Below are 15,507 nucleotides of genomic sequence, written 5' to 3' on the forward strand. Positions count from 1 at the left end.
TGCAGCTTAATGTTGTTTTGATGTCTGATTGTAGAGACAAGCTGAGCAAGGATGAGGGTGCTGCTTGGAGTGTGCTGCTGCTGAATGTGGCCTGCAGAAGTTGAGAAATGTGAGCAGAGTGTTGCTGTTTTCTCAGTTAGATTTTTTTATACTCCTTCTGTAGGTGTGTTGAAGGAGGGAAGGTTTGTTTCTACTCTTCAGGGCAGAGCTGGTTTTAAAATTCTATATGCCACCGTAACCATCTCCTTGGCTGAATATGTTTTAGTAGTCTTAAATGGTCACAGCCTGTTAATGTACGTGTAAGAGGGTTCTCATTTTCTTTGTAGTTGTCAGAGCTATTTCTTAGACACTCTTGAAAATTGTGCTTCGTTCTATTTTTAGTACTGTGGGAGAGTTTTCTTAGTTCCATGAAGCTTCAGTAACAGTTGTTATTCTACGTAGAATAGACTAATATACCACTGCAAGTACCTAAAGCCTTTCAGACGTAAAATAATAAACATAAAAAGCTTAATTTATTATTTGAGAGTTTTCAAGTTCATTATTGTTTCTTATTAACGGTATATTAAAAGGAGACCCTCAGAGTTTCTCACGTTGTTCTTCTTGTTGTTGCCAGGTAACTAATTCCCTAAACTAATTATTTCAAAACCATTTGTTTTCTTACATTGCTTCTCAATTACAGCAATAGCTCTGGCCATCTGCCTTTCTGTATAAAGAATTCCAAGCATTCATTGATTGTGTTAAAAAGTCATCGCATGGTATTTGCTTTTAGACTCAAAATCCCTGCAAATATGCAAGTATTGAAAACAAATGTAAAAAAATATAATTGTCTTCTGCAAAAAAAATTTCTGAACTTCAGTGGTTTTTAGTTTCAAGAATAAGGATTGAAGAGGTCCTTTCAATAAATCTTCAATATCTTTGAATAGGTTTAAACTCCTTTTTCTTTTACAGGTGGGTACAATCTCTTACGGTCATGATTCTGCCAATTTATCTTTTTTTTTTTTTTTTTTTTGTCCCTGTTCTTTAGCAGAATTTACAAACTATCCTATTTTAGACAAAATTTACACTTAATAAGAACAATTCTTTGTCCAGTGAATTTCTTTATTGGGATGGCGTGCTGGCGGGTTTTTGTATGTTCATAAAACAACAGTTTCTTGTAGATCCAATACATCTCCAGTTTACATTATTGCAGCATTGTTTAATTAGCACATGCTTTCCAGAGTTTAACTTAACACACGTTAGTGTGAGAAGAAGAAATGGAAAATACTTTGTTTTCAACTGAATAAAAGTGTTCTTCTTTTAATGTTTGGCGACCATTTTTGCTCTTTTAAACAAAGCACTGTATTTAAGATAGGCTGTATTTAATTGAAAGAGTTGCATGCATATGAGGTTTCTGTTTTCAGGATTTTAGATAATTAACTTATGTTACTAGATTGATCTTCTGATGGTCACTGAAATACATTTACTATGGAGTGCTTGGTGTGAAAGATGAAAATTACCTTTCTTCAGGTAGAGACTCAGTCCAGGAGGAGATTCATTTTACAATCAGTATTTATTAGGGTGCTCATCATTTAAGCTGTTATCAATAGCCAATATTCACATAGTGCAGTAACTTAACCGTGTTCCATAGTTGAAGTAGAAGTTGGGAGGCGGGTCCCAGCTGCTTGCTCGTAAGTGGAAGGTTGTAGTGGTGGAGGGTTAGGTGGCTTTTTGGAAGCCCTTTAGGAGGTCTGTTCTGTCACCAAGTCCATATATAATCCTGTAGTCTTCACTTGTACGTAGCAGCCACCAAGTTCATGGATGTTACCTGAATCGTACAGTATGTTGACATTGGTGTCCATGCACACCCCAGTGACCACGTGCAGATTCAGCTGCTTTTCTGAGTTTATCCATTGTTACATATTCAACAGGGCTGTTTTTCTCTAGAGTTTTGTAGTCTTTCACATGCTGCCTCTGAGCGCATGCTTCTAGTTTTGGTCTGTTGTATTCTTGCAGCTATTGCCCCATCTGCTCACACAGGTACTTAAAAAAAACAACTGTTCCCACAGACCCATACAGAAAAGGGTCTGCTCTGGCATTACTGTTACTGAGAAGGTATGAGTATCTGCACATGAGTGCATTTTTGTCTTAAAGCTGTAACACATGGTGGTTCTGTGGCTGTAGCTACCTGTTTTTGTTGGGTTTTTTTTCCCCACTTTTTTATAGAAAGTAGTATTACTTTGCCATGGGTATTCATTCTGTGGTGTTCATGTATCTGCATTTATATTTATATGTACGTATATGTGTGGTTGCTGTGTATGAAGATGTTTCTGGTGAAAGAGCAGAAAAAAACCCACCATCTCTTAAAGCTGTTGGTTCTGCTATGTATGGCAAAGATGGGTGTTCCTGTGTTGGAGACTTTCTGGTGACTCTGCTAGCCTCCTTGGGTGTAGTAACAATGCAAGCGGCAGGTAGGAGAAAATGAAGCTGAAACGAGTGAAGAATGGCACAATGCTATTTTTTCAGTTAACTCTCGCTAGATTCAGGGCTTCTGCCTTCCTTTAACTTCTAGTCTCAGGAGTGTAGCTATATGGGCCCTTGACTGTAGAGTTAGTGTGAAAATACCAGATACTGTGGAAAAATCCCACGTAAAGACAATCTGAAGTCTGACCATATGGAAGGTTTCCTGAGAAGGAAGAAATTGGTTTTGGCAAGGCACTTTTGGTTTCACTGGGTTACTCATACTACATTCCAGGTCATAATATGTGTTACCTGATTGCTAGGCTAAGAAATGCAGTGAGTTCTGTCTACTGTCTAGTTGTAGCTAAGGGGATTCGTTTCTTGTGCTAGGATCATTTTCTCTGTGTCATGATAGCCAAATATTTTGCAAAGCATCTGCGTTACATTCTAAGGAGTTGTAACTGCATAACACACTATTTATAAAGCATATGTAAGTCAGATATAAAGGATCATAAATTATTTCCTTTATACTAGAAAATTAACCTATTTTGTTTTTGTTCAAGTATGCAAAAATAGACTGAATTTGAAATGTTCACAAGGACACCATGAAATGTTTTCTTACTTGTTGTGGGTACGGTGGTGCAGATAGCACCCTGGGTTTCTTGGTATAAAAATATTTAACTAATAGTTAGATTTGATTGGATATTAATAGTAACCTTATCATAAATTGAGCCATGATTGGTCATAAAACTAAAATTAAACTACAATAAATTTCATTTTAGTGATTGAAATAATTAATCCAAAGGTTTTTATTATTTTTTTTTTAATGTACAATTGATTGTTCCTGCTGATTCAGATGTTAGGGAACTTCTGATACGTTCAGTTAAATTGTTTTCCTTTTATGACCTGAACTAATGGTGTATAACTGTATTTTACAAGCAGATTGATCTTTGGTTTCTCCTCAGGAGGTGTCACTGCAGCAGACTGCACAGCCCACATCAACAATAGTTCGTCCAGCATCGCTACAGGTTCCTAATGTGCTACTTACGAGTTCTGACTCAAGTGTTATTATTCAGCAGGCAATACCATCACCAACGTCTAGTACTGTTATTACCCAGGCTCCATCCTCTAACAGACCAATAGTGTAAGTTACATAAATCTTGATGTAATGCTTTCTTGCAGATTCTGAAAATATTGTCTTGTTAACTGTCCGTTACTGTTGCTTTGGTTATTATACAACTTTGAGATGCTTGCATGAAAGTGGTGCTTCACTACAGGTGAAATGCTATTCCGTGTTCTTCAGGTCAAGTTCATATTTTTAATCTCTAAATATTACATTGTAACTGTTTATATACCTATGTGTTTATACAATGTATAAGCTCGCTCTCTTCTCTGGAAAAGTTTTCTCTAATACATGTAATTCTTTTTTCAGTCCAGTTCCAGGCCCGTTTCCGCTGCTGTTACATCTTCCGAATGGACAAACCATGCCTGTTGCTATTCCTGCATCTATTACAAATTCTAATGTGCATGTCCCTGCTGCAGTTCCAGTAAGTAAGCATGATGTTATATTGATTTGAAAGTGTAGCAGGTTTGCGTAAGTGCAGTGTAGAACAGTTGTATTGGTTTCATAGGGTAGTGGTGTCATATACGCTGTATTATGATAACATACTCAGGCTTTCTTCATTTTTATACTTTATCTGGTCAGCTTGTTAGACCTGTCACCATGGTGCCTAGTATCCCAGGAATCCCAGGGCCTTCCTCCCCACAGCCAGTGCAGTCTGAGGCTAAATTGGTAAGTGAAAAACTCCATTATTCCTCGAGTAGACTAACTTGAGAAACTGATTAAATTTTGTCGCTTTTTAGCTTTCGTTTGTTAGTAGAAAATGTGCCAATGATAGCTGCATTTGGATTATAATTATTTTAAATTCCAGTGTATGTCATTCTTTTAAATGGTCTTCAAATGAACGCTTTCTTGCTTCTTGTGTTGGAGGATAAGAGATGCTAGTAGTTAAATGAAAGACGGGTATAGTGGCTTGGCAATGGTGAATATCACCTTCAGAGAAGCAGAATATGGTTCCTCCTAAAAGATGTGATGGTTCTTGGTTTAAAAAAAAAAAAAAAAAGGACGAGGGAAAGAAAGAATTTCATTTTCAGAATCTCAAATATAGTCCAGTTGACAGGTTTTTTTGGTAATCTGCATTAATGACATACTTTAGAAGTTCTATTGTGTGTTTTCTGTTGTGTACAGGCTGTTTTGTTAAGGGGATACTATACGTGGAAATTGTGAGTAAAACAGGCAAAGATTTAAAAAGAAAAAAAGTAATCAAGTTATGGACAGAAAAGTTGAAAGTCTTTTTGTGCAGCCTTATCCCTCTAGGAATGGAATCATGAAATTATAAAATGGTTTGGCTGGGAAGGGATCTTAAAGCCCATCCAGTTCCATACGTGGACAGGGTTGCTACTCACATCGAACACCTCCAGGGATTGGGCATGTAGAACCACTCTGGGCAGCCTCTTGTACCACCCTCTCAGTAAAGAATTTCTTCCAAACATCTAACCTAAATTTACCCTCTTTTTGTTTAAAAGAATTTGCCCTTATCACATCAGACTATGTAAAAAGTTGCTCTTCCTCTGTTTATAAGCTCCCTTTAGTAACTTTTAAATACTCTTCTCTATGCTGGAGCCCATCTCCCTCAACCTTTCTTCAAAGGAAAGGTGCTCAGCCCTCTTGTTAATCTTTGTATCCTATTCTCAACCTGCTTCAACAGCTTTGCTTCTTTCTTGTGCTGGATCTCCAGGCCTGCTAATAACTTCAGTGTAACCAGATGAAACCAGGTTACGTTTAACCAGGTGAAATTTATCTTAAATACAAAAGAGAAGAAGGTAAAAAAATGAAAATGAGATTTGTTTTTCCCCACAGGTATTACATATTTATAGTTATTAAGAGACTCGTGCTAAGTTTTGCTTTGTGAAATTAAGGGTAAATTCTTACCTTATCTGTATTTCTTATTATTGGGCAGGAAATTAGGTTCTTAAGCAGATTGCTCTTGAGTGATCTCTCCTTATGAAGCTTTAAAGCAGGGGAGAAAATACACATACGTAGTGAAGATTTTGATCTCACAGTGAAAGAAGCAGTCACTTGCATGCAAAGAAAAACAAAGATCATTAGACTTAAATTTTAACAGTCTCATTAGTCTTCTCGTTAGATTTTAGCTAATATATGCACTCCAGTGATTGCCTATCTTTTTTCTTAAATGAGACTGTAAAAAGTATATTTGCAGTTATTTCTTCTTTCTTTCCTTGTTTCCTAATACAAAGCATGAGCAGAATTCAAGAATATCAGATTTACGTATATTTCTTATGCTCATTTACTTTTATATAGTGCCTATTCACAAAAATGAAAACCTTAATTTCTTATCGTTCCTCAAGTAAAGGCAACTTAATGAGAATTTTAACGTTGATGCAGAATAGCTTCCAAAAGGAAGACTAACTTGCTGTGCCGTGTGATGCGTTGTTGACAGATCTGTTATGGTTTATTAACTGTAAAATTCCATTTGATTTTAAAGATCCGAACCTTTTGTGATGCCAAGTACTTTATTTTAATTTTTTCTTGTATCTCTTGAAAAATATTTTTGCTTGCAACACACTAAATTCTTCAAAGGTATAGTATCAGTTGTTTGATTTTTTTTTTTTTTTTTTTTTTTTTTTTTTCATTCGTGTTCTGGGCTAAGCCACTAGAATTCTTAAATACCTATTTTTACAACTACTTGTTTTCTTTTTACTGTATTGACAGTTCTCTTGAAAGGAGAAATATAAGGTGTTAACATTGAGTTAAATTCAATAACTAATCAAATGATGTGTGTTTCATGTACTAACAGTAGGCTGCAATTTCTGGACTTAGTGGTATGTTTAATTAAGCAGAAGACAGGGAACAGTTCCTGCACCTTTTCTGTCCNCCAGCAGCCTGATACTCTTACTGTATTTTAAATGGAATACTGAATGAAGGGGGACAGCTGTGATGTTGCTCTCTCAGCAATCAGGGCATAGGAGTCAGGTTTTTGTAATAGATCTTTGCAATTCTCTTATCTGTTGGTGTTGTTTGTTTTTTTTTCTTCTTTTTCAATTATTTATTAGATGGAGATTTTGTTCTTGACAGACAAACTTTGCAGTCTCTCAGATTTTTTTTCATACTGCATCATAAAATGTGTGTTCAGAGTATGTAGCTGAAGTGCACTATATTTGATGAAGTTTTCAAACTGATATCAGAATGATGGTTTTGATTTTTCATATGAAGAGAGTTATTGAGTCACCACTTTGAGAACACTGTTCTCTCTTTGTTAAAGTTGCTGGATGTTAAATAATCACGTGAATTCTGTGGAGAGGCTGCCATGTATGCAGGTTCACTGAGTGTAATAGCAGACAATAGAAAATAAACTGCAAATAATACAGCTCCAAAGCAGATAAAATAAAAGCCATGAGACAAAAATATTATACTGTCTGTGTAAAGATCCAAATCCTTACAGCTGGTGACCTTGTTGCATACTGTTCTCAACTCAAACAGCTAAAATTTAGTGGAGGAAGAATGTGTTAAGTACCGTCTTACTTGCTTGCTTCATCACTGAAACCCATACAGTGTTAGATATACAGTGCTATGTATGTTTCAGTTCTGTGGGATAATTGTGTGCAGTTGGATTGCATTTTTATTTTATTGTATGTTTTTAAACTACTGTAGCAAACACGTGTTCCATTCATACCTGTAACAGGTACTGTTACTGCAGTTTTGAATGTGACTGGAACCTGTAACTCTTGTTGCTTGCAGAATTGATTGAAATATGACTAGACATTTCATTCAAGCACACCTTTTGTCTTCTGCTGCTATTCTTTTGAATGTATCCTTGTAAATGTACTGGGAGTGGTGGTAGGAATGAAAATGGGTTTCAGATTTCTGCAGCACGCTTAATGTAAATTGTTCTCTTTTATGACATGATTTCATATATTATGCTGAGGAAACAAAATGCTACATAGTTCAGTAAAATCAAATGTATGGATTAGTCTTGTAATATTTTGGGGAGGGTTAGAATTAGGTGTAATAGCTGTTACAGAAACAAACAAGATTCTTAGGTAAGGGGTGCTCAGGAGTTTCCAAGATGGCATTTAAAGGTTCCTTCCAACACAAACCATTCTATGAAAGGAGTTCATAATTCTGAGTTCTGCACAGTTGCTTCTGATCTGTTTTTGAAAAGATCTGAAACTTCAGAGATTAAATCTGAGCCGTGAGCTGCTCCCAGCTGTAATGCATCCCGTTTTCATAAGCGTTTAGATTGTAACTGCAGACATAATGTTCATACCCTTCTGCATGGGTTGCAGAAGTTTGTCAGTGAAAGAAAAGTTGTTAATGATCCCCCTGCCTCCCCATGTAAAATCTTTTGTCACAAACTGAGAAATACCTCGTGCACAGTGGGCAGCCAGTGGGCTTTCTGCAGGAGGTTTCTACTGAGAATTGACAGGGCAGCTTGGCAAATGTTCAGAAGCCTGCATTAGCTTACTTGAGCCCGGCATGGGACCCTGTGTTCAGCAGAATTCTTCTGACCTGTCTCTCTGCATGCCGAGCTAATCAGCAAACACTTAATGAGCCTACTCTAAAGAAACAGACCCTCTCACAACCTACTTCATTTTCATATGTTCTCTGGGGGTGGAGAGACAAGTCTTCATAAGGACTGATGATGCTGCAAAGACCACAATAATGATAATTAACTTGCTGAATTTAGAAGATTATGCTGTTAATTAGTTGCAAAATAAAGATAAGTAATAGAGCGGCAGATGGTAGGAAAACACCCAGGAGAAGGAGGGTTATTACTCTGATGAGCTTTTGTGGCAGATATGAAATATGGATCTGAGTTTTTCATGAGTTGTTTCTGGAGGATATTATCTTGTTTCCGTGAGCTCTTGATGGAATGATGTGGTCCTACCAAATTTTGACAAATGTGGTGAGGGTTTGCTTTTAAAGATATACACGAACAAGAAAACCTTGCTCATCAAGACTTTAAAAGCTATTGAGCTATTTGAAAATACCACTTCTAGGTTGCCCCTAATAAACAAAAAAGTGTTAAACCCAGTTTTTTATCAACTTTCTCCACACATTAATGCCGATGTATTTTTATGCTAATATTTGTTTCAATATACTGGATTTTTCAAACAGAGATTCCCAAGATTCCTATAGTGTTTGATGTCTCACTATTCATAGGAAGTGCAACATCCACACAGTATTTTGTTCCAGCATTACCTTCTGAGATATGAAATGCTTAAATTGGATATCCTTGGGAGAATGTGTGATGATACTTTTCACATGGTTCCTCACTTTTTCAATAGTTTTAAAATTGTAACTATTATTTCAACTTTGAAACTGTGATACAAAGCTAAAGCCAATGATCTTAGATTTCTTCTCCCAAAAGCCTCTAATTTGAATTAACAATGTAATTTTTGAAAGAAGTTTATTTTCTTATGAACATACAGAATAATATTTGAATGCTAGCATTGCAATATAGAAAGCACTCCTTTATTCATATATCCCTATGCTTACATGCCTTATAAGTAGTGCTTTGGTATGTACTTTACTTTCATCATTTTCAAACTAAATGGACAACATACTAATGTAATAGCATTAATTTTAAGTATAACTTAGTAAATATGCCTGTAACACAGGAATGAAGAGATAAAATTGAACCTGGGCCATAGTAAGTTATTTGCCTTATGTGAGAAAAACAGCAAAAAACAAACAACAGAAGTCAGAACCCACCCAAATACTAACTACTTTTTTTTTTTTTTAACATCCCAGCTTTTCTAAATGTAGGCAGTCTTGCAGTATAGAAATGTGCTAAATTTCTATACTAAAATGTGCTAAATGAAGGTTACTTAAATAGCTGGCTTTATGCAAACACTACAAAGCATTTCTCACAGTTCAGTTTTTTGTTGGTTTGGTTTTTGTTGTGGTGGATACTTACATCAAAGTTTGCTCATACAGCCACAACCAGAATTGAACAGGCATGCTGACCATCCACATACTATTTAAGTGTTTATGTTGCACTGACATTAACATTAGAATTTAGCTTGTTGTTATTGAACTTATATATCCAGACAGTTGAGTTGGAGGAAATTTAATCACAGTGGAAGAGGAGAATGCCTCCAAAAGGTAAGTTGCTATGTTGTGATTGAGTCATTATTGATAGACAGTAACACCTGGAACAGTTTACCCAGCAAAGCTGTGAATGGCCCATCTCCAGAGATGTGCAAGGCCAGGCTGGATGGAGCCCTCAGTATCCTGATCTAGTTGTTTGATGAAGAAGATGATTAAATCAACATTTCAATTTTTATAATTAGATCATAGAGTTTGTTTTAGTAGTTTAAGTTAGAAAGTACTGGAGCCATTCTGTTCTTGTTTGAAAGGAGGCGTGCACTGAGGTTTTTTTGGTAGCTTGTGTTTCCAAGGTGAGTTAGGAAGGTATGAGTTGTCAGTTTGCTTTATTATTATAAAGAAGTTTAAAAGCACCTAAGGCCTTAGGGTTTGCAGAGTACTGTATACATACTAAGTATTGTGGGCATGTTATGTTTAAAAATGGTGTCATCCTGCCCTAAAACCTGTGTCATTGTGATTTACACTCTTTATGTTCCCTTTTCCAATGTATGTTAGGTACCAACCAGCATTAAGAAAGTTTTGACAGATCTGTAGACAAACTTACATCTTATCTCAGTAATTTTACCACAAAAAAAACAAACCAACCCAAAACTTGCTGTCTCTGCATTTCTGTAGGTTGGCTCTGTTTGTTGTCAATACTCTTAATTAATAGTTCAAAAGTCAGATTGTTTATAATTTGAAGATTCCGTAGTGCATAGAGAATTTGTGTGCAACTGTAAGTTTTGCAGTGTAAAGCTTTTGAATGATTTAACTTGGTTTTTTGCTAGTGCTGAACATCTTGTATTCTTAAAAAGATTGAAGTGCTTGAAAGGTCCCACTTAATGATTCTAGTCCTTGGATTATCAGCCAGAACGAGGCTGTTAGAAGCCAACTATTTATCTGGTGGAATAATGTGTGAAGGTAGACAAAGTGTCCATACAGAGCTGTAGGGGATCTCTTACGATCTTGTTTTTGAGAAGTGCGTTTGGAACTTGAGTTGTCGTTAGGTGGGGTGATGTGTGCTGTCACATTCTTTATAGAGCAGTTCCTATCAAAGAAACTACTAAAGAAGCTTACTACAGTGCTAAACAGAAGTCACTGACTGAAGCTTCTTTAATAGCAAGCCAGCAAAGGAACTTTCTCATCCTTCTCAGTTCTCAACAGGAGGTCTGCTGCTGGTGGTTAGAGGCTATGGTCAACTATATAGAGGGTCAAATTGCCATATCACAAAGATTTTTTTGTAGTTTTGGCAGAGGTGGATCTGCAATCTGTTGCTTAAATGTAAAACAGGAGCAGGAAATCCTGCCAAGGAAGAAGAGAGCCATCGCTATATTCCAGTGGCTTAATCCTAAGAGGCATTGTATACTGTATGATAGCTGGTATGGAGTATCTGTCTGCACAAATGGATGCAAAATCCTTTTCTTTATTGGGCTGACCAAATGCAATGTGACTCCAGCATTTTTAGGACATTTTCTTAATAATTAGTACTTCATAGATATTTACTTCATCATAGATATTTACTTCATATTCCAAACCACCGTGATACAAGAATTAATTTAAAAGGTAACAATTAAATGTTGTTTAATATTATACACAAATGTATTTGGCATCGAGAATGTGGTAGAAAGTTGTTACTGTTATGAAATAGTCAACATTTAAAATAAGGACTCAAAATGGACATATATTTGCCAGCTTCAGACCTAGGGTAATGCAGCTGAGTACTGTGCCAGTATTCCTTGTTCTGTATATGTCATTGCAAGTGTAATACAATACCAGTTTCAACAACTGTTTCTTCATGACGTTCAATTCATCTCTTTATGGGAACTGATCATCACCAGGAAGGCTTTTTATTTATTTCTCCATGCAGCTTACAGTCCTTTCTGAGATGTTGTTCTGATGATTGCAAGTAGATATAAGTCTAGATTGCTGTTAAAAGCCTGTGGAAAAACAAGCAGAAAAAAAAAAAATCCAGTAGTGAAGTAGTGATAGAGGTGGAGTTCGTGTTTGCTAAGTGGTGTGGAACTAACTAATATAAATCGTTTGTAAGTCTTTAAGTTGTCATGTGATTATGTAATTATGTTACAATATTTACATTATGTTGAGGGGAAAAAGAGGTTTTTATTTCTCTTTCAGAGACTGAAAGCAGCCTTGACCCAGCAGCACCCTCAGGTAACAAATGGAGATACTGCCAAGGGACATCCAAGTGGGTTGGTTAGGACTCAGTCAGAAGAGCCACGACCACAATCACTACAGCAACCTGCAACTTCAACAACCGAAACACCGGTATGACAACGAAGTGGAAATGTATTTCCTGCCCCATTCCTTCTTACATAAAAAACTTTACTGTTGATTCACAAAGCAGACGTTAACGAGTACTGTGGAAAACTCTCAGAGCTAGAAGTTTTAGGGAGAAATGGACTGTCCTGCTACAGTGCTGGCAACATCTTATTATATGCATATAGTTATGCAGCAGACTGCTTTTTCTAGATGATTATATGTAATTTTGCCAGATTGCTATGTGTGTACTGTATATGTTTTGCTGTCATATCAATATTTATGTAGTAATGAAGTGTTTATGATGATGCTTTTTCTAAAATGTGTTATTCAAGATGATAATTTCAAAGCAGGTATTATCTGACTCCTGATTTATAACTCCTGATTTCTGGAGTGTTCTAACAAGAATTGTAGTAACTGAATGTTATACCGCTGGTTTGTATGTAATCAAAAAGAACAGCTTACTTTATTTTGCATTTATATTATATCTGTCTACTGTATTTCATATCATAAGCACTCTTCTGAACTTCTTAACTGCATCAAGGATAACGCTTGTGTTAATTGCTTTAAGGATCCTTTTGGGGCTTCCACAAGAAGAGTTTCAGTACTGTGTCTTTCTGAGCACTGAAAGGAGGTTAGTGAGCTTAGAAGTGGTAGTCCTTTCCTGTGGGGTGACAGGTGAAAACAAGAAAATAAGGGACAAAAGCTCAAAGTCAGACTAGAAGTGCTGTTGGAAGTGGTGTTTCCAAAGGTAAATCCTGGACAACTACCATTCTGTTTCTAAAAAACCTGTCGGAAAAGTAGTTTAAGAAAATATTTATGGATGACAGTGGGAACAGTCCCTTTCCGTAAATGTAAGGCCAGTGAGACAAATGCAAAGTTCATCATAAAACTTTGATGCGTTTTAGGGTTGTTTCCTAATGCTCTTAAAAACTTAAGATTATTACACTGGTAACTTCTTTAATGCTTCCTGCTGTTTTCAGGCATCTCCAGCTCAGCCTACACAACAAACACCAAATACAGGTGGTCGGCGAAGAAGAGCTGCTAATGAAGACCCTGATGAAAAAAGAAGGAAGTTCCTTGAGCGAAATCGAGCTGCTGCTTCCAGATGCCGACAGAAACGGAAAGTCTGGGTACAGTCATTGGAGAAAAAGGCTGAGGACCTGAGCTCACTAAATGGCCAGTTACAGGTATAACTTTTTATTTCAAGTAAAAATGATTAAATCACTCTTGGACAGTGATTCTGCATCAAGGGAACTTAAACTTTGCATGAAATCTGAAATGTAAATTACTTTTAAATGATATCTCAGTTTAGAACAGGAAATCCAGAATTGAATTGCATATTCCAGCAAAGTAGGAATATAAAAGAGTGTTCTGATTTTGAGATGTGTGGACTTAGGATCATTCCCATTTGTCCTTTGTTCCATTTTAAATAACTTTCAGACAGTGATACTAAGTGACTTGATATTTTGGAGTAAAGGCTTAATAGCCTTACCTTAAAAAATGCTGATTTCTATCACAGTCTGAGTTATTTAAATAACATTTGCTTTTTTTTTCCTTTGGTTCTTTTTAACTTCACTGTTTTTTCCTTTAAAGTGAATGTAGTGTTCGTGCAAGGTGCCAGATTGACATCACTGGAGACTGAAGGCCTCTTTTATCCACAGAACAGGTACAGCACAGGCAGTGTCAGTGCAAATTTCACCACGCTGCCCTCCCAGTGTGCATAACTCTTAGAGGGAGAGATGTATAGTGTAAGAGGGTCTAGTGTATATTACCAGTTATTCCTCCACACCAGCAAAGGTTACCAGTCTTTGGAAAGTTGTCACATTGATGCATTTTTTCCCCTTAAATGATCCATGACCCTTTTGTTTGAATTGCTACTCCTATTAAAATATACCTTCTTTATGTTTTACCATAGCATTACGGAAGAATTGGCAGGGAATATTGTTTCAAAATAAAAAGTTTAGAAGTATCATTTTAAGAATTATGGAAAGGAAAGCTTGATATTGTTTCCCAAATGAAGCATCTGTGTAGAAAATGTAATAAATAAATTATAAATAAAGTAATAAATAAAACTTTAAAATAACGTTATTTTAAAGTTTATCTCATTTCCTTAGAGTTGTTCAGCGAGTCATATTCACAGATCTTTCCTAATAAAGCCCTCACTTGGTGCTATTGATGAAGATATCCCAGGTCAGTCAACATAACAGTAGAGCATGTTTTATGTTGTAATAAACATTAAAAAGTACTGGCCACCTTCAGTTTCCTGACTAGAATAGAATAGGGCATTTAGAAGGGACTTTTCTTACAGGAAGAAAAACAAAGAACAAAACCAATTGGCTGCATTTCAGTTAAAAATTAAAAATTTAGAAAGCTTTGGCTCATTGAAAAGGCCTCACGTTTTCTTTTCTCAACAGTTGTGGTTTTTCTACATGATTGTTTGTGGCACGATGTAGTTCTTGTTAGGAATAAAATGAAGAATGAGAACGGAATCTGAAGTCAGAAATGAAATCAAGTTTTACACTTTGTTTTATGGCAAACGCTAAAGCATATTTCATCCTGGGACTTTGTCAGTGATCTTAGTGTCTCCTAAATTATAACTGTTGCTACCCATGTAAAATGTTGTTGTATTTATGTGCATTGCTTAGACCTATAGTTGCATCTAAATCTTGATTGTGGTTTTTAATAACTTGTTTACATACCTGTCAACCAAAACATTTCCAGATTTCCAAGCAGTAATTCTGTAATAATTCAAGAAAAAGGAATTCCTGAGTTTGCCAAAAGCAAAACTGTTAACTGTGAAGAACAGAATGATTGGAAGAGTATTGAGTGTCAGAGAAATAAACTATTATGTGAAAGCATTCATCCATTCTGTATTTCCGCAGTAATATTTTACTTAATCTAACATAGCTGATCAGTGTTGTGGGCCTAAACGACCTATGCTTACTTACGTTATATTTAATAGGAAACTGGTTACATTTGGAGTTTTGCCTTAGTACAGCTTTATGGACTTATGGTAGGGTTCAGCAGTGCTTGTTTAATATCTAAGTGACCTGCTGAGGTGTCATAATTACAAAATTAGGTTAATATCAGAATGACTAGAAATTGCATTGCAGGGCTTCACATAGCACTTTCAACTTCTTTCAACACAGTAGTTTTCGTGTTATATTTGTGTCTAAGACTCCAATGTAGATGTCAGCATTTTTAAAACTGGGAGCTCTCTAGCAATACATGCAGATTTGAAAAGCTAGAGTTGGTTGATACATATTCTTTTATTCCACAGTTTTCAGCTTTCTGTAGATGAATTTGTGTATGAAAATGTAATTTATTCAGGTTTTTTTTAACTGAAATGAAGATCTCAGTAAAATTATGTCTATAATATATTAGATTGGCCTTTATTGATCTACTATGGACTACATATGTTATTTCATGCTTCCAACTTTTTGAAGTACGTTTATTGTTTTCTTTTTGTGTTCTCTACTCATATGTTGACTTGTTTAATGGTTTGAGACTTGTACCTGATTGTGTTGCCTCTGTGCCTGGCCTGAATATGGCATGCTATGTCTTATCTTTATCTTATCCTTATCTTAAGGTGCTGTTGACAATGTGTGCCCAGTGGCTGCTCA

General features: G+C 36.0%; 1 protein-coding gene across 4 annotated transcripts in view; it reads left to right on the plus strand.

Moving 5' to 3' along the window:
* The window catches only part of ATF2 (activating transcription factor 2), a 40,314-nt gene that overhangs the window by 16,667 nt on the left and 8,140 nt on the right, over positions 1-15,507 (plus strand). For 3 of the 4 annotated variants that reach the window (XM_015868428.2, XM_015868430.2, XM_015868429.2), the window contains 5 exons: positions 3,402-3,580; positions 3,869-3,983; positions 4,142-4,228; positions 11,741-11,890; positions 12,865-13,071. In XM_015868428.2, the coding sequence (XP_015723914.1) occupies positions 3,402-3,580; positions 3,869-3,983; positions 4,142-4,228; positions 11,741-11,890; positions 12,865-13,071 (738 nt within the window). The remainder of the gene's footprint in view (positions 1-3,401; positions 3,581-3,868; positions 3,984-4,141; positions 4,229-11,740; positions 11,891-12,864; positions 13,072-15,507) is intronic. The other variant, XM_015868431.1, reaches the window with a different exon arrangement.

The sequence above is a fragment of the Coturnix japonica genome, chromosome 7 (assembly GCF_001577835.2).
Source record: "Coturnix japonica isolate 7356 chromosome 7, Coturnix japonica 2.1, whole genome shotgun sequence".
NCBI lineage: Eukaryota > Metazoa > Chordata > Aves > Galliformes > Phasianidae > Coturnix > Coturnix japonica.